The sequence below is a fragment of the Eubalaena glacialis genome, chromosome 5 (genome assembly GCF_028564815.1).
Source record: "Eubalaena glacialis isolate mEubGla1 chromosome 5, mEubGla1.1.hap2.+ XY, whole genome shotgun sequence".
Taxonomy (NCBI): Eukaryota; Metazoa; Chordata; class Mammalia; order Artiodactyla; family Balaenidae; genus Eubalaena; species Eubalaena glacialis.
This window is the reverse complement of record NC_083720.1, coordinates 115,240,269-115,259,713: the sequence shown is the minus strand read 5'-3', so window position 1 is coordinate 115,259,713 and position 19,445 is coordinate 115,240,269. Positions and strand designations below refer to the sequence as shown.

The following is a 19,445-nucleotide window of genomic DNA, read 5'->3' as shown; positions in this document are numbered from 1 at the left end:
TCTAGGTAAGGCCTTTTTCATTTTTCTGTGAGATTGGCAAATACTAATAAGTTTGGCCCAGATCTCAGAGGTCCCTGTGAACATGGTCGCGCAGCCACCTGGTTTTCTCGGGAAAACAATGGACCAGTTAATTCCCTTACATGAAAACCATATTATGAGCAACGCAGGGGAATTCCCTGGCAATCCAGTGGTTAGGACTCTGCACTTCCACTGCCAAGGGCACGGGTTCAATCCCTAGTCGAGGAACTAAGATCCCACAAGCCGCGTGGTGCAGCCAAAAAAAAAAAGAGCAACGCAGAAAGGCCACTGCATTAGGGGACCCTTAACGTCCTTCTCAGAGGCAACAAGCCAGCACTAATCTATCCCACATCAGACAGAGCTGAACCTTCAGCTACACAGGGCGTCAAGCCTCCCAGCCAACTATGTCTCAAACTGCTCCTTCAAGAGATAGCCCAAGTGGCACGGACAATTGGTCCTGGCTTTTGTGTAGCACCAGACACTCTTTACAGCTCTGCGACTAACTGGGAAGCATCCTTTTCACATTTTAATCAAATTTCCCAAAGCATCCCATGACACCCAGAGCCAATGCCAGGCCAGCTTCTTGGATGCAGACACGAACCCTCCACTGCCAGGAGGTCTGTCCGCTGGTCACTGCTGGGGTGAGGCAAGGCAGAGGGGTCACCTCCCCTTCCCTGCTGCTTTGGGAAGGAACCTGACCCACGCTTGCATCGGGCCCTAAAGCCAGGTGCCCCGCAGCCGACTTTTCCAGCCTACCTTCAGAGGTGACCAAATGCCAGAAGACTTGCTGCAAGAGGATGAAGGCTGATTTCTCAACTGCCATTCCTGTCCTAAGTCACACACCCTGGGAATCTGATGATAGGGCAGGATGAGGCTGGACTATATTTAGAAGGAGAATGAAACCCGATAGAGACAGCTGCCCCGTGGCAGACTCGGAGAAGAAAAAGGCCACAGAGCACACATTGTGGGACAGCTGGTTATGTGGCAGCGAGTGACGCGTCAGCTATGGGGACCCTGGCTTTATTGCCTGAATACCTGCTACACGGGGATCAGCGGCCAGCCCTGCGGGGGTAGGGGGTGGGGACGGCACGTGGCTACTGCTGCTGCTAATGATGTTAATAGTAGTTCCAACAGCAACAATAATGGGTGCTTTCTCTACATTAACTCATCCAGGGCCACCACCGACTCTGTGGGCGAGGTACTAGTGGAATTTTCTTTTACAGGTGGGGACGCTTTGAGCACTGACTTGCTTGAGGTCCCACGGCGAGAAAACAGTAGAGCTGGGGCTCTGCAGCCTGTGCTCTCACCCTCTGGGTTCCGCTGCCGCTGACGAAGGACAGTCACACTCCCGCCTTCCTGGGGACTGAAACTGAGCACCCGCCAGGGCCGGGCACAACACGAGGCAACTTGCCCATCCAAAGAACGCACTTCCCCACCACTTGCATTATTTTGAGAGCTGCCAGCTGTTCAAAGGTTCTTATCATACTAAAAATGTAGCAAAGGCCCTCACCAATTAGCTTAGAAATTAGGAGGAGAAAATGGCGAGTTCAGGTGCTGCCGTTGCCAACGTACACCTAGAGCACGTGGTGCTCTCCGCTGCGGCTGACACACACCTGTTCCCAGGTCGGGGCGGGGGGGTGGGGGGGAAACGGTGGCACCCCCTGATACAGGGCTTCCGGGGGGCCAGGAGGGCGGCCGGAGCGCCCCCGGGGCCTCTCTCCTGCGTCCCTCCACCACCCTCCCCAGAGAAGTCAAGGAGCGCGCCTGCATGAGTGCTGCCCGATTCTGCAGCATCCCTGACACTGCAGAACAAACCCTGTTGTCACTCACATAGTTTCGGCGTCAAGCACATGGTATTTCGTCGCACTCTGGCTCCTCCGATGCGGGTGACTCACGAACGAGGTTATACCTAACTGGGCAGGTAGTGCTGTGGGGGGGAGCGGCTGACAGCTCAGGGGACCCCGTACCTGCAACTGAGAGACAGCGGCTCCGCCCGGGCCGCGCTCGCAGGAGCCATGAGGAGTCGCCCTACGGAGGGAGGTACCCACAGGGACCGCGCCACAGGAAGAGGGCCCGGCATCTGCACGTCGGCGGAAGCTCTGTACTTCCCCATCACTCCTGTGAGTCTGATCCTTCTTACAAGGTGAGAAGAAAAAGAACTCGGACCCAACAACTTTGTGAAACATGGCCCTGAAGATAACGTCACTGCTAGTGTTGGGGTGGAAATGGCAATTAGGTGATAGGAAGCCCCTACGAGGGACGGCCATGGGAGGGACTGGGACGGCCCGTGGGGCGGGAGGCGGGGTCTACGCTGTGAACGGAGCCTCCCTTTGCTTTTCACGGAAACAAGGAGGGGCTGTGGAAATCCTTCAGGGAGAGAGAAGGGAAAAAAAAGACTCATCCAGAGGATTCATCAGTGGGGAAAAACAAAAGGTAGTTAACTGGTGGTGTGAGGCTGGCACAGGAAACGGCACTCTCCACCGAGTGTGTGGAGGAAGCTGGAATCCTGAACCATCACTGCCACTTTCAAGCGGCTCTGAAACTGACTCAAGACACCAAGCGTATGCTCTTTAGTCTGACTCAAGGAATACATGATTAGATGGGTCTACAGTCCTGTTCTGGTCCCCACAATTTCCACCTCTGGGTCACGTTCCCAGAGAGCTTGGGAGCCCCTAAAATCTGAGCGAAACTCCGGTCCCATCAATTTCACTTTCTGTTCCCAGCAAAGCCGGGAAGCACACACCTCTGAGTTGGACTCGGGGAGCGTTCTCACTGACCCCTGGCTTAGACGCATGGAAATGAGTCTACATTCTCCGTGATGCATTCATTCACTCCAGGAGAGACGCTGAGAGAAACCAATTTGAGAGGAGGACTTTCCCTTGGACAATCAAAATCCAAATAATTCAGGTAATAAAAGTTGACAGCAGACAGGCGTAATCAAAGACTGCGAGAATCGGACACTAAGAGGATGTTGTCAAGAAATCAATTCTGATGGTAATCACACTTCAGTGAGCCTAAAACCACTGCTGTCAAAATGGTCCCGACACGGACGAAACCTGTGTTACTCAGCTGCAGCTTTCTGTTAACTGTCCCCCAAAGGAAACCTGTCTACTGTATAGACAGGAAATGAGGCTTCGGGATGGGTTGGGGACAGAGCCCCTGAGAGTCCCCAAGGCTGGCGCTCAGGACTGCACACCCCAGTGGGCAGGTGCCTGGCTCCAGAGGGGCCTCACCTCTGAAAGCCCCTTGCCACTTGCATGTGAAGTGAATGAACTGTGGGTTTTGCGGGAGTCAAGTTAGAAGACGCACCTTTTGATTCGACTTGACCAGAACAAAACATTGGTTATTTTTTCAGTGAACAGACTAACTGTGAAAGCACCCTTAAGCTGACGAGCACTGGGGGCAATTTCATAAAATGAAGAGTAAAATCGATTTTGAAAAGTGCATGAAGCTGAAATATGGTGAGCGATGGTGTTGACCAAATGGATTTTCCTTCAGCTATGGTTACACGGTGAGTCCTTTGCTCCTCAATAAGTCTGGGCGGTTAAAAGCAGTCAATAAGGTTCAGTTGCTTTTTTAACTATTAGCTTTAAAGTAGTATTACCTATGGGAAATACAGATATCTATCACGGGAAATTATTTTATAGGCAATTCATCCAGACAGAAAACCAGGCCATTTCAAAGTAACGAGAGACCCAGAGCAAAACTCTTGGAAAACAATCCATTCGACAACCAACCATCATCATAATATCCTTTCTGTTTCTTTGTTCCTCGGCGACATCTTACCCTTTTCCATGATGTCAGAAACAAAAGATTATGACTTTAAATGGGGAATAACCAGCTGGGCAAATGAATTTGTTCAAATAAGACCACATATCTTAAGGCTGCACACAAAGACGGACAGACACGTAGCAGCAGAAGTCACTGACTCGGAGGGTAATCACATCTCCCTACAGTCTCACAGGAGCCATACTGGATTTTTCCTAAAGTTCTGCCCTGCGTGGCTCCTGATGTGTTAGCAGCTGTCTGGTGCTCTTTTACCCTGGCAGCATGTTCTTGGGAGTCTGGTCGGCTGTATGTAGATTTTTTAGATTCCGTGAAGATGCTGCCTGTCACCTTCGGGGTAAGTGACTCGTTCCCCTCCTCTTTCCTCTGGGGAGGGAACAGCTTCAGGCACCTTCTCAGAGTCCCCCCAGCTCCTCAGTGCCAGAGGTGAGATCTGGAATCAAGAGTGTCTGTCTCAGGACTTCCTGGCGGTCCAGTGGTTAGGATTTTGCCTTCCAATGCAGGGGGCGCAGGTTCAATCCCTGGTCAGGGAGCTAAGATCCCACGTGCCTCGGGGCCAAAAACCCAAAACATAAAGCAGAGGCAATATTGTAACAAATTCAATAAAGACTTTAAAAATGGTCCATATCAAAAAAAAAAAATCTTTAAAAAAAAGAAAGAGTGTCTGTCTTGACTTGTGTTGCCAAGGGGGAGGGGGGAGTGGGGGAGGGACGGAATGGGAGTTTGGGATTAGCAGATGCAAACTATTACATACAGACTGGATGGATAACAAGGGCCTACTGTATAGCACAGGGAGCTATATTCAATGTCCTGGGATAAACCATAATGGAAAAGAATATAAAAAAGAATGTACATATGTGTATAACTGAGTCAGTTTGCTGTACAGCAGAAATTAACACAACATTGTAAATCAACTATATGGCAGAAAAAAAAAAAAAAAAAAAAGAGCGTCTGTCTCTTAGTTAGTGTGTTAACCCACTGCCCTGCAGGGCTCCTCAGGAGAGTTAAACACAACACAGAAAAGATAAAGCTCTTACATCTGACAACGGCATAGGGCACTGTGGTGGGTACAGCGGGCTCTCAAGAAACACTGAATTGAGGCTGCTATGTCATTCCTCCACTAAACCTCCCATGACAGATGACACTGAAATCTGTCCACTGAATTCATACACAGCCAGCCACCCTGTGAGCTCAGATGCATTCTTACCAAGTGCATGATACGAGGCACTGGGCAAAATCATCCCACAAAACCTACAAACCCCACGCACTATGTGCAGGCCCTTCTCAATGATTCCGTCAGAAGGGGCCAAGTACCTAAGGCAGAAAGTCTAAGAAACAAAATAAATAAAACTGCAGAGAAGAGCTTACATTTCTTTCCTCTGACTTAAATTTTCTACTTGGAAAATGAATAAAATTTCTGCTTTTCATTGGAGTTGACTGATTTTCACTAAATTTAGTAGACAGCACTTTTTATGTTTATTAATAGGGCAGGCTGGTATCTTAAAAACCTAGAGGGGTGGGCAAAAGTTTTAAATAGACTGATTTCTATGGCTCCGTTTCATGAAGCATCAGTGGGGCTGGATAAAGCACTAATATCCACAAAAGTAAACATTCTGTTTTCTGTTAGGTGAGTCAAAACAGCAATGAACTTGAAACATTATTTCCATTTGGCCTTGTGGCACATTGTATGTGCCAGCAGGCAGAAGCGCCTGGAAGTAAAGAGTCTGGGCCCTGAAGTCAGCTCCCTCACAGGCCTGACGAAGTCACTCAGTGTCTTACACTCAACCACTCAACCACAGACGTGATGTTTCCTCACCGGGAAAATGGGGAGATGGATGGTACCGACAGCAGGGGGTGCTGGGAGGATGGATTAGAAAGTGGTCTGCTGTGAACCGCAGAACCTGCTGTTAGCCAACAGCCTCGACTCTGTGCTGCCTATCAAGCCAATGACAACAATTCGTTTGTGTTCCGAGTCCAGCAAAGCAAGGTTTAGGAAGAGATGTCCCCAAAGAAAACACCTGGGATTATCTACTAAGAAAAACGTACCTGCATATAACCTTGACTGTTCTCATAATTAATCCTGGATACACTGACTCAGGGAAGAACTTGCTATGCTTCTGCTACTAGAATCTCTCAGTTTTCAAAATCCTCATGCCGTGATCTCAGCTTCCGTATGTCCATTCCATAATCCTTACAAATGAGGTCAGAAATCAAGGGAGTCTGACACAAGATAGGGAGGAAAGGTTAGCTCACTAGGTTGAAGTTTCAGGTGGGACATGATACTTTCCATGAGGCCAGAAGAAGAAATAGTCATACAGGTTACCTGTTGGGAGGGGATTATCAGATGGGTTTAAGAGATGAAATCAGAATGCAGATATTTAATGTCCTAAAAAAACCAGTTCAGAAAACAAGAGTCAGAGAGACCAAGTGACCTGCGGCCGGTCACGGCACGTGGTGAGGTTAAGGCGGAAACCCCACGCTTCTCCCCCAGAGCTCAAGGACACAGGTACCACCCTGTGATTTGCTGGGCTGTCAAAAGGGTGGTTTATGTATCTGGCCTTTGGAAACAGGGATGCTTTACCAGGAGCGCTGCCTCTCCCAGGGCTTTCATGAGTACTGTGACAGCCCCCTGTTCAGCCACTTACCTGTCCATCCGCTCACTGATGCCCACTGTGTGCCAGACTTTGTGGCGAAGGCTAAGATAGACCTATATTAGAGTTCTGTAAATGCCAAGGAGAAATGATCAGTACGCAATTCAGCGCTCACCACACAGTAGGACGACAAGATAAATTAAAGACTAGAGTTGTACAACAAAGGAAAGATAGCCCATATTTTATAGCAACTATAAATGGAGTACAACCTTGAAAAATTGTGAATCACTATATTGTACACACCTGTAACTTATATATTGTATATCAACTATACTTCAATTAAAAAAAAATTAGAGACTAGAGTTAAGTTCTGAAGTTTTTTTTAATCATTTGTGGGTAAGGCCCGTGTCGGGTGGGTATGTGCTTAATGTTTAATTTAATAAGTGACCCAAAGGCAGGAGTGGGGACTCGCTCTGCAGAGCAGACCTCCACCACGGCTACTGATTTAATGAATACTCCTGGGTACTCTTTAAATTGAAAGAGAGTTCATCAGATTTGTGCATCTGCCCTTCTCAGCAATCTGTTGTGTTTCTGAGGAAGGCAAGAAAAACCGTGAACAGACCATTTTCGGGTATGTTATGAGTAACTCAGCTTCCAGTGATTATCAAGTCATCAAGGGCTCAGGATGCCTAATTTCAGGTAAAAAAATTTGTCTGAATCATCCTCTTTCCATTCCTACTAAGTTCTCTTCTCAACTGTCTTGAAAATTTCAAGTACTAGCCGTTAAAAGAAAAAGAAAAAACCGAAATGAGTCACCTAATACATTATCTGCAAGCTATAAAAATAAGCGGACTTATAGCGGTCCCTTAAAAATAAGGGACTTATAAAAATAAGTCCCTATAAAACTGGCTCAAAAACCACCTCCTTCTTGAGAGTTTTCCCCTCTGTTCCATCAAGGTAATCACTACCTCCTCTGGGCTCCCAGCCTACCTCACACATCTATCTAGTGCAGTCTGCCCTGGGGGCTGGTTAGTTGTAGTGTCATCTATACATATTCCTGGAAAGCAAACAAACAGAAAAGAGAGTCACTGTCACTGTCGCAGTACCTGCTACACAGGAGATGCTAATAAAAGTGCTGTACTGAAGAGATCAAAAGTAAGTTTCCCTAAACAGGGCCTTAAACTATGAAAACAGAGACTCACTCACTTGCCACCCTCAGCAATCATCTATCCAAGACCTCCTAGGTTGTGGCACTTGAAGGTCACGGGAGCAGAGCCTGGGACACAGACACGAGTGCGAATGTGTCTCTGCCTCAGAGAACTTGCTGGCGGTGAGGGTACTATCTCTGGGGCTGAGAAGCCTCGGTCTGTGTCCTCCCATCCCTTATTTAATTTGGCACATCTGTTATGAAATGCAGGACTGGAATTTAGCATTTAGTATTGAGTCTGAAGTTTATTCCAAGTGGGCTGGAAAGTCAAGATGGTGGGGAAGATGTGTAAGACTAAAACTCAGGTTTGTTAAATCAACTGAGGAACAGGCCGTGAGTTGCCAGAGGTTTCAGGTTAAGAGGTGTTCTGAACAAGAAGCTCACTAACTGATTCCTACAAAGAGTTGGCATTCAGCACTGCTGATGTGCTAATCTGCACCGAGTAACAGAGCGAGAGGATGAAACCGTCCTTGCCCTCAAGGCACTGAATGAAATACACTAACAAAGAATTAAAATACAGTGACATAATCACCTCAGAGGTGTGAATAAGATACAACATCAGCCCACGGGAGGCGGTGAGCAACTCTGCCTAAAGCATGAGAAAATAACCCATCATGTCTAATCACTGGTGGTGAAAGAGGGTTCACGTGCATCTCGTACAGAACACCTATTAACCAGAAAGCCTGTTAGGATTCGTGTGTTTTTCCAAGGTCGATCTAACAAAACTGAGTTTTGTATACTCTGGATACTTTTCAAATGAGCTGATCTATGGATGATAAAGAGAGACTCATTCATTCAACAAGCATTCGCTCGCCTACCTTGTACCAGAAATGGCCCGGTTTTGTTATTGAAGTGTATACATATATATACAAATATGAATATTCTAACATCCCTACAGAGTTATTATCGGTCAATTACAATGCAAAAGCCCAGAGTTTCCAGGGATTCTGCGCTCCGCATGATGTGTGGCAGACACCTCATCCCCGAGAGATGCAGCAGAGAAACTTTCCACATCCTCCCTGACAGACAAGCAGAAGACAGCTGTGACGAAATGCCACTCTCCTGGACGCTGTGTCACTTTAATGTTGCCGTGACAAAGGAAACTGCAAAGCCCAACAGCCCTGGAAAGGATGGAAAATCCCTGAGCACATCTCCACGGTGTCAGATTCTTAACAGCCCCTTCAGATGCATCCTCCAAGGACCAATACTTTTAGTCAGAGTTTTCAGCATTTCATGTGGAATAAATGTTTCTTCTACAACTGGTAAAACAACTGGCTGGCTTTTTGAGAACCCCACTTCCTGCCAGACCCTGTCATGGTTCAATACTGCCAGACATCTAGAAAGCCTATATATTGATTTCCTTTTGTCCTGCAGACGCAAGGGAGAACACTCATCCATAACATTTGGACTGTCTTCAAGAAGCCTCCACGGCCGCTGTGAGCAGCTCTTCGTGTCTACACACAAGAAATGACTGACACGAGATCCTGCCTCATCTTCTGGTTTTCGGAGGAGCATTTACCATAAAGGCCGGTGAGGAAGGTTAGCGCGCCTCGTTCTACGGTACAGCTGAAGGCATGGGCTGCTGCACCTAGAGCCCCCTGAGGAGCATCCCCCCCCGCTGGGCTGGGCTGATTGCAGCCTCTGATCAGTACCCACCAGCAAGGCAAAGCTGTGCTCCGGCAGCATCCCGTACTGTCGCACGAGCTTCTCCCGGGTCACGCGGGGCAGCTCGGGAAGCTGCTCCCGGAGCTGGTCGATGTCGATCACCTGCTGTGGGTCTGCGCCAGTGGGCAGGGACCCCAAGTCGTAGAGCAGCAGCGGGGGCAGGTTGGGCTCCGGCATGAACCTGGCACACAGAGGAGATGGCATGACTGAGTATTCGGTTTAGCTGGAAGAAACAAACCTATCGTCAGTATGAAAGTTTGTGCCTGGATGCCATGTTACTTGCAAATATTTTCCAACATCCCATAATATCAAGTCTCCTAGTTTTCCAGGAACTAGTCCTTGTACAAGTGTAAGGTCAAAATGACCAAATCCACCACTTTCTATGCTTAAACGAGCATTAAGTGAAAAAGGCAGAGCACCATGTTGATGCCACACTGTGGTTTATAATTGTGGATAAAGTATATATTCATAAAGACATAGGCTGGAAAAAATAGGACCAAATGAGAACAATTTACTTTTTAGGAAGAAAGATTATAAAGTTTAAAATATTTTTAGCAGTATTTGTGTAACAGATGAAAAGTCAAAGAAAAAGAAAACTTTCTTTCTTGAGAAATGCAAGAAATAAATGGATTTTGCCTAAATAAAATGTAGAAGCTAGGGGAGAGGGAGGAATGAATAAGGGGAGTATAAGAGATTTTTAGGGCAGTGAAACTATTCTGTATGACACTTTAATGGTGGCTACATGTCATTATACATCTGGCAAAACCCACAGAATGGACAACATAAAGCACAAACCCTAATGTAAACTATGGACTTTACTTAATAATAAGGTATCAATATTGGTTCATTAATTTTAACCAATGTACCACACTACACACTAATGCAAGATGTTATCAGAGGAAACTCTGTGTGAGTGTGTGTGTGTGGGGGGGATACGACACATACCAAGGAGTATATGGGAACTCTGTAATCTCCACTCAGTTCTGCTGTAAACCTAAAACTGCTCTAAAAAAGTCAACTAATTTTTAAAAAAATGTGGAAGCCGCACTGCCGCATATGCTCTTGTGAAATAAAGATGTCCTTCCCTCTGTTCTATTCTAGTATCTAACGTTTTCTCTCTGCCCATACTTGTCAAAGGGCTTATGCAAAAGCAGGGTAATGCAGAATAAATGGTGGCTCCAAGGTAATAGCTCAGAAGGGCAAGCAACCCATCACCTCAATGCCAAATCTGTGCTATGAATTAGTCTGACTTCTGAAGGCAAGAGGAAACCAAAGGGAGGCTTCCTGAATCCCATCTGTTAACCTGGGAGACTGAGCTGAAGCCACTGGCTGTGCTAAAAGCCAACTCCACGCTCAGTGAGAAAGCAGCATAAACAGAGTAGGGGCGACACCGGAAAACAAAGAAGTTCTTAGGAAGAACAGAGTGAACCTAGAGGGATCACTATAATTAGAACAATGGTGACTTTGACAGACACACAAGAGGAGTACTTGAGGTGACATGCATTCTAAGGTTTGTGAGCTTCGTCTTTCCTAAATCTCGATGCTATATTTGTTCCTCATTGACAGCAATGGCTACTCTTACCTCTTCCTGCACTTTGCAAAGGAAAGTGCCAACCCCCACAACTTTGTTGCTTAAATCTTTAATTTTTGCAGTCTGCTAAACTGGGGAAGAAACAAAAGGCTCAATTTATTGGAAGCTATTCTTATTATTTGCTTTATTTCTGGATCTCAAATGAGGTCTAACGTGTTAAACAGCATCACCTGAGGTTTGAAGGGAATTGCTGTTAACATATACATCTCTTTTTTCTACCTTCTCACAGAACTTCAGTGTTACTGCATTAGTTACTGAACATGAGAATAAGAACAGCCTAGGCCCCACCCCACAACTGCCATCCTCTTAGCTCAATTATGAAAACTCTGACACAGAGGTGAGTGAACAAGTGTTTTCCAGCTGTTGAATCCTGTCAAATAAGGTACTCCAAGGCTACCAAATCAAGAAAATACTCTTCCTCTCAGTGTACACGTAAAACAGGAAGCCTAGATTTTCCATTATGTGACAACAACAAGGAAAAGGGGTTCCTAAAAGCAATCTAGGATCATTATGTTGGTCTGTAAGTGGATTTAGAATATGACCCAAATACAGAATGGTGTTTTGACAAGAGGAGTAACCACCTGTAGTCTTGTTTTCCTTCTTTGTCTCTCATCGGCACGGTGCACCTGTGACAGTTAAACAAGAAAACATTTAAAAAAACACTGCATGCAGCATCAGCTAGTGTAGATGCAGACAGGGGTTCCCCTACCAATAGGGGACCAGGGGATTCAAGCTCCTCAGCCTTCCCTGGGAGACACTTTCATGAATACATTGCAGAAGTAATATTAAAGAAAGACAAATGTTTAGCATGATAATTAAAGGAAAAGAAAAGAACAGAAAAGAAATTGCTTCAACGTTTCCAACATTTAACCAGCTCAAACTCTAGGCTCTTGAGCTTTTTTCCCCAGTCTTCTGTTAAGTGTATAAAATCCTTAAAATTCAGAGTCAGAAAGTTAGACTCAAAGATATCTAAACAGAAAAAGACACCTCTAAAACCAGTTCTAAGCTTTCTTCCACTTCTAGCTTAAATTGGCAGAACTTAGGTCTGATAGAATTTAAGGAAGTAAAAATTCTTGGAACAAAGGAGGTAAGCTGGAAGCCAGGGAAGTGCCAGGACTTAAGACTCAGCAAGTCTGATGGCAGTCAGGTGAAACCTCTTACCAGTCCTAGAGGGCATATCACAACCCTGTAGGGTACTGTATTTTCCTAATTTTACTAATGAGGAAACCAAAGGGCAGAGAAGCTAAGTACCTTCTCCAAGGTGACATGGCTGGTCTGTGGTAAGCCCAGACTGGAACCCCACCTACCTGTATTCAAGATGCTGTCATGCAAACTCACCCCAGCTTGTAATCGAACGAGCGAGTTTCATTCAGAATTTTACCTCCATTCTCGAGTTCACTGATTTGCCTCTGAATTTCATAGTCTAAAAAAAATAGTTTAGTATCATATTTTGATTCCTTTCATCCAGTTTAGCAATAATTAGACATCTTTTTCAATCTTTATGTCAAAAACTAATCAAGGGAGTTGTTTATAATTCTTCCCACAGATGCTATATTTTATTCTTGTTGCCGTCATAGAATAATCATGCTAGAAAGGGCCTTTTAGGAAGCTCTGCTCCCTCACTTTTTGAGAAAACCCAGGCTCAGAGAGATTGCGTGACCCAGTACAGGCTACACAACGTGGCAGAAGCAGGGCTAGGACCAATATCTAGGCTGAATGACCCCAGATCTAAGATCGCTGCTTATCAAGAGTTTTTATCCCAGGATCTATGGGTGGCCTTCAAGGGGTTCTAGTACCTCCTGAGATTATATGCAAATGTGCATGTGTGCACAGGCACATATTTTGGAGAGAGGGTCCAGAATGAAAATTCTGGACCCTCTCTCCAAAATATGGAGAGGGATCTATGACCCCAAATGATGAACAGCCACTGCTCTATGCCACGCTCCCTCACCACCCAACAAGACAGAAGCGGTAAGCAAAGCACAGCCACAGTTGCTAAGCTTCTTTATGAAAACAGCTTTAGCCTCCCCTCCCCCCTCAACTCCCCGCCCCAACATGTACCACACCTGCCCTTGCCCAAATCCAAACTCTTATCATAGCTGATAAAAAGCAGCAACACTAAGAGAATGTCTAAAAGGCGTGATGTAGGGAGAAAAATGGGGTAGAAAAATTACAGGCTTGGAGAATTAAGCCCATAACAGTAAAGCTTCGGTTCTTCCAGCCTGAGTCAGACCACAGGTAGAATTCTGTCTCAGACTACTCCAAAGGGTCCTTCATAAGATAACAGGTTAGGGACAGCCAAAATCAGGCAGGGGTCTCCGTCATAAGTCATCAGGGATGAATCTACCTAAAATCTTGTTTGTTTTTTAGGTTCCCATCACCACCTCTTAGAATAATGAGTTCCAGAACACTCACCACCTACAAGGTGAAGTGGAACTTTCTTTCTGTTCATTCCAAGCTTCCCCTTCACAAACCTGAGCTGGAAGGTCTTCCCTGACCCAAACCTATCATGGACTCAGAAATATGGACTGTGTCTCCTTTTACAGGCAGAAGAGTCCACCATCGTTAGTCTGTCTTCATGTGGGAACCTTCCCAACACCTTCCTCTCCAGTAAGTCATCCCCTTGACCATTTTAATGCTTTTTTCCTGAAAATTTGTAGACTCAAAGTGTCTTCACTGAGGCTAGTTGATCATTTCAGGTTCAGGATAATAAAGTTTTATACAAGATTAGAAAATCTTTTTTGTGTTCCTTCTAATACCCAGGATGCTACTAAACCTTTTGGCTGTGACTCCACATTCATCCGTCCCGTTCTCTGTGCACACTGAAGGGTGCACCTTAACCTCCACCTCCTCCCTCCTCTCTTCCTCTCTAGATACCTTTGGTTTTAAAGACTATTTTCATTCCTCTGAGATGTCTTCCCCTCACATTCACAGATATCAACTTCTATGGACCACCCTAGATGTTGATCTTGCTCAATTGTTCTATTTTAACTACTAGCATACATTTGTCCACACTGAAATATCCACAATGTGAACAAATAAGACCAATACCTGATTACACAGGCCCAAGCAATCTATTCGTTAAAACGGTAAAAAGCAGGAAAACATACTGACCAATTAGGTCAAATCGTGGCCAATCTATAATGAACAAATACGACTTTATACAGTTCGGGCTGGTCAGAAGGAATATGGTACATGGAAAAACAGAGTTACAGGATTTTGCAGATCCTCCCATAGCGGTGAAGTCTATTTCCCCTCCCCTTGAACCTGCTTTGAATGGAATGTGCTGGAAGAGATGCTGTGCAAGTTCTAGAGCTAAGGACTCAAGAGGCCTTGAGGCATCTGCCTTCATCCTCCTGGGATGCCCCCTCTGCCAAATAAGAAGGGCTGGGCTAGGCAAGTGAATGAAGCAAGCCCACGTGGGTACAGAAGCCCTGCAGACGTCCATCACCAAGGCTGCGACACGTGAGTGAGGTCATCTTGGACCCTATATCTCAGCAGAGCTGCTGGCTCCCCACGGCCACATGAATGAGCCGAGGCAGGACAAGTAGAAAAACCACCCAATCCACAAAACGCTGAAGTTGAGATGTTATCATGTAAGCCATTAAGTTGGGGGGGTATGCTTGTTACACAGCAACAGATAACTGATACAAAGAAGTATATGAGGAGTAACAGCTGACATTCACCTATAGCTTTGGCCAAAAACCTGGCACTGTTGAGATTCTTCACTTCAGTTCGAACACCCAAAGGCTCCCCAGAGTGATGCACAGATATGTTGGCGTCCACTCTCAACTGACCCTCTGTAAGGAAAGAAAAAAGACAACACTTTAGAAATTCTCTGAGGCAATCATGGTTTTTTTAAGGCAAGAGAGTGCAAGCAACGTCTAACTCTAGTTGCTGTTTAGTTACAGCAGCCTAACCTCAGAGGAAGTCAGGTTGGTCCTGAAGTTCATGGCTAGTACTTCTGCCCACTTGCGAGAATGACAGTCCTAAGGCATCTGAGGGGTGTGTGTGTATATTTCTGTGCACTTGTGCACATGCAGAAGGCAGGAGACATTCTGGATATACTGGCTTGGGAAATCTAATTTCTTTCATGCCAAATAAGAAAAACAACACTGTTAAAAATGGAGATTTACCCTGCAGTTTTATTCTGAAGTGTTTTTCAAAGCGTCAGAGCTGGGTTGCGGGGGAAGGCTTCAGAAATGATCATGTGATAGCCCTACACTGCTCTCCAATGGAATGTGGATTTCCAACAGTGATTCTGGGAGATTTATAAGAGAGTCCTTGAGAATTTACAGCTCAAGGGCAAGAGCCAGAAACCTGGGCTTTTCCCCTCGTCCTTCCTCCAGGTACTGTAATGATCTCTTCCTTCTGTAAACAGGACTCGGAATCCTTCCTGACTGCTGTAAGGGTTTGCGCAGCAGACAGACAGTGCTGTTATGAAGGGGACGGTCTGTGGGGGAGGGACTCAGAGGGGGCCATCCCCATCCTGGGAGGACCTTCTCTGACCCTGCAAGCCCCCCCATTTTGGGAACAGTAATCCCTAAGGAAGCAGGTGGTTTTTGGAGAGGGCCAAGAGGCTCTTGAGGAGGAGAGGGAGGCAAAATCTCAAGCCAAAGAGAGATAAAGATAAGAAATCATCACATTTTATACCCTGCAAGGTAAGGCCCCAATTCTCTGTTCTCCAATTCCACTTACAATATTTAAAACAGAACAAAATGCTGGATTTTTCTTAGGCAAGTCTTTGAACTAAAAAAGAATCTGCCAAAGAGGAATGTGTCAACGGGCTGAAGAAAGCAATTTCTTTTCCAAGGTTTCATAGCAAAAGCATATTAAAATAATAAAATAGCTCAAATATATTCTATGCCAAGAAAAAGAGACCCTTGCAACAGGTCTCTGTCATTCCCACTCTGCCGCTCCAAAGGCCACCCATGTAGACAGGCAGGGAGAAGGTGCCTTTCAGCCCAGAAATTACTCCATGTCTCCAGCATGGACCTCTCACGTTTTTACAAAATCCCAGAGCCCCTTTAGGACAACATGTGCTTCCCTGAATCTCAAGAAGTCCCAACGACTCCTGATATCATCAGACTCTTGGTCTAGGAACCCTGTGGCATCCTTTGCTGCTCTGTTTTCTTGGCCCTTTGTAGTCTGACTAGGTCCTGTCAGTTCCTTCCCCCAAACACCCCTCAGAGCTGTCACTTCCTCTCCATTCCCATGGCTGCCATCCTTGCCTGAGCACCCGCATCCCATCTTGACCTTCAATTCAGTGACCCCTCCTGGTCCAGCCCCCCACCAGCTCGGCTCCAGCCACATCCTGCTACAGGACGGGTGCATCACTCCCAGCGCTTGACCAAGTGCACAGCTGGCTCCCACTGGGTCATCCCACCTCCTCTGCTTGGTATGCAAGAGCCCTCGTCTGGTCTTGACTGATGCACCCCGCATTTCCTGCTGCTTATTCCCTGAGAAAGCCTCCTCCCACCAGGGGAGCTTCTGCCTGCTCGCTGGTTCCCACAGGCCCTTGTCATCACCGTTACTGTCCCTCCTTCAACCTCGGCTCATCCTTCGAGGTCCCACATAGGCGGTACCACCTTCTCCTCCTGGAAACCCTCATCAGTAGGCCGGCCTCCACTGGTGGCTCCTCGGAGTTATCAGAATACATGCAATCAGTAGAGCACATGATTGTAGTCTATTCTGAATTAGTCTTTTCTTTGAGACCAGATGGAAGGCCCTTGGGAACGGAGCCCAGATTTAAAACTCCCACCCCTCTTGCCTTCCCAAAGACATCACTCCTTCAGTTCTCTCCTCTCTCCCACACCACTCCTTAATTCTCTTCCTCAGCACCCCCTCTATGCATGTGTATCCATAATCAACAGTATTTCTCACTAGAAACAAAACCCAAAGACCCACCCCCTTGAACCCAGTTCTCTCTCCATCATTCTGCTGTTATTGCTCTGCTTGCCTTTTCAGCAAATCCTCTCAAACAAGTATTGCTTGTTTGTTGGCGTCTCATCTCCGTGAGCTCACCTCCCATTTACTCCTACACCCACCTCAGCCTGGCTTCTGTCCCCACCTCTCTGCAAAACGCCTTGTCAAAGTCACCATCAACTCCTGGCTGCCAAATCCCACGGACGCAGGACACGCTGTGTCTTCCCCTCACTGGATACGCTGGCCCTCAGCGGCATGTGACCTACCAACCAACGCTTCCTCCCTGGAACATCTTCCTCCCTCGGCTGCTGTGACCTTACTCACCCTTAGCTGCCCCCTACCTCCTGGACACTTTCCATGTCCGTGTCATTTGTCCCTATCCAGACTCAGGACTGTCTTCTTTACCTGCACTCTCTCTGTAAATGTATATGGTTTTAAACACCATCCAAGTTCTGATAACTCCTGAATTTCTCTCTTCAGCCAAAACCCTACTCTGAACTCCATCCACAACCCTACTCTGAACTCCATCCACACTGACCTCTACGCCTACTTCATCTCCACGTGGAGATGGCCCAGGCATTTCAGTTTCCGAAACTAAAGGATCTGCGCCTGCAACACAGGCACCTTTGTCCTCATCTTCCTAGTGTCAGCAAATGGCACCGCCACCTCGTTCCTCAAGCGTCCTTGACTTCTTCCGGCCTCTTTGCCTTCTACACCAGCCTGTTAACAAAAATCCTCTTATTTCTAAAAACCACCTCGAATCCACCCATCTTGCTCTCTCCATCCTCACCGACACCAGCCCTGTCCACAACAGCACCATCCTCCACCTGAACTACTGCCAAAGCTTCGGAACTGGGCTCTGCTGCTACTCATACCCTTCTGAAACCCACGTTCCACGGAGCAGCCGCGGTGGTTTTCCAAATCGTTAATCCGACTATGTCGTTCCTTGGCTTAAAAGCCCTTCCCTGACGTCCCACTGCACTTGGAATGAAATCCAAACTTCTTATCATTGTTGGTGAGCTAGCCCTCGCAGACCTTTTCAGTCTTACCTGAGGCCACATTCCCCTGCTCCTTGTGCTTTCCCTACAGTGGTCTTCTGCCACCTGTGTTACCTCCAAGCACACTCTACGTTTTCCTCACCTCAGGGACTTTGCCTTGGCTCTTTCCTGGATGCTCATCCTCTAGCTCCCTGGGGCTGGGGCCTCGGGTCATTCTCCAGAGGCCCTCACCATCCAATGTATTCTTTATCACAGCACCCTCTGTATTTCCATAAAGCACTTATCACTGTAACTACTTTGTTCTATTTGTTAATGTATTTGTCTCCCTCATGAATACAATATTTCCTCTAGGTAGCAGGAACAATGTCCTTTTCACTGCTCTGTTCAGAACCTAGAGTTGCCTCTGGCACATGGTAATTGTTCGATAAATTCATATCTTGGTATTTTCCTGAGCCACGAGTAAGCAGACTGGTCTCACAGTAGGTTCCCGACAGGTTCTAAAGTTCTGTCTGAATAGGACTAATCTACTGAATCCTATGAAAGGCCCATTCAGCTCAAAGGAAAACTTCCCAAGTATGCTGAGCTCTGCCCAGCCAAACCTCGATACTTGGGAGAGAACTTTTTTTGAGCCCTGAGAACCCTGAATTGGACCTCTCCTGCTTTTAAAAATAAAACCATCTTTCACAATTTCGACTTTTAATTTGGAAAAGGAATAAAAGCATGAGTTTCAGTCTCTCCCAGAGAAGACCACACTCCACAGATGTCTGAGGGGACTCATTTAGTGTCCTGCAGTGTTGAAAGACAGTTCACTGCCTGGATTCAAATACAGTATCCAACACTCACAAAAGGCATTTACCCAGTGAAGACAAAATACCTTTTAAACAAATTAAGGTAAATTGCCTCAAGTCCACAAAAGCCTCACAGTCACGTTTGCTTCAATGCATTCTCCAACACTGGGGGAGGGCCTTCACAAGAACATTATCAAGCTCAATTTCCACCCTCTAGAACTAGAGATTTGTAACAGCAAAATGAAAAAACTGTACTACTGAGCACAGTGATATGGTGCAGTCACTTTTTTTTTTTTTTTTTAAACATATTCACACATCAGAAATATAACATCAGGGCAGAAAACTGTTTCTGTAAACAGCAGGGGCCTGAAGATTTAGTGAGAAAGTCTATTAAGCTGTCTCATTCTGATCACTGAATACCCTCCAGAACTTAAATAACAGGGGTTGACAAAAAATAAAGTAAAATAAATAATGTGGCTCAATTTTATCCAACATATATCACAACGTTTATTCATCCACAATGAGTGGTGATTCTGTGAATGTAATACTACTTATTATTGTTAATAGAAGCACCTGACATTTCATGAGCACAGGCTATTTATTTGTCAGGACCTGTGATACGTTTTATGCACACTACCACGTTCTTTCCCTACAACAGAGCTTTAATGACACATCCACTCAGACGTCCTTTAGGCAATTCACACTTGACACTTCCAAGACGGTATTCCAGGTTTTCTTCCACAAGGCCAGTCCTCGCCTGCTCTTCCCACCCTGCTGCCCCAACTCTGTTTGATGACTTGGATGACTTCCTCTCCTCTTTGGCTTCTTCCTTTCTCTTTCCATATACAATTATTTAGGGACTCGTTTCACAAGTGT

General features: G+C 46.1%; 1 protein-coding gene and 1 long non-coding RNA gene across 5 annotated transcripts in view; both read right to left on the bottom strand.

The window, feature by feature from the left end:
* GATB (glutamyl-tRNA amidotransferase subunit B) overlaps nucleotides 1-19,445 on the bottom strand; it is a 91,503-nt gene that overhangs the window by 34,160 nt on the left and 37,898 nt on the right. For 3 of the 4 annotated variants that reach the window (XR_009701130.1, XR_009701131.1, XM_061192538.1), the window contains exons 6-9: nucleotides 14,545-14,658; nucleotides 12,197-12,281; nucleotides 11,440-11,484; nucleotides 9,259-9,448 (exon numbers count right to left, since the gene is read on the bottom strand). Coding sequence is in view for 2 of the 4 variants with exons in the window: in XM_061192538.1 (XP_061048521.1) it covers nucleotides 9,259-9,448; nucleotides 11,440-11,484; nucleotides 12,197-12,281; nucleotides 14,545-14,658 (434 nt within the window). In the remaining 2 variants the exon portion in view is untranslated. The remainder of the gene's footprint in view (nucleotides 1-9,258; nucleotides 9,449-11,439; nucleotides 11,485-12,196; nucleotides 12,282-14,544; nucleotides 14,659-19,445) is intronic. The other variant, XM_061192539.1, reaches the window with a different exon arrangement.
* On the bottom strand, nucleotides 5,953-6,471 carry LOC133092331 (uncharacterized). The gene is made up of 3 exons (XR_009701041.1): nucleotides 6,450-6,471; nucleotides 6,128-6,190; nucleotides 5,953-6,024 (listed from the first exon to the last, which is right to left on the bottom strand). It is a non-coding gene; the product is annotated as an uncharacterized LOC133092331 (long non-coding RNA).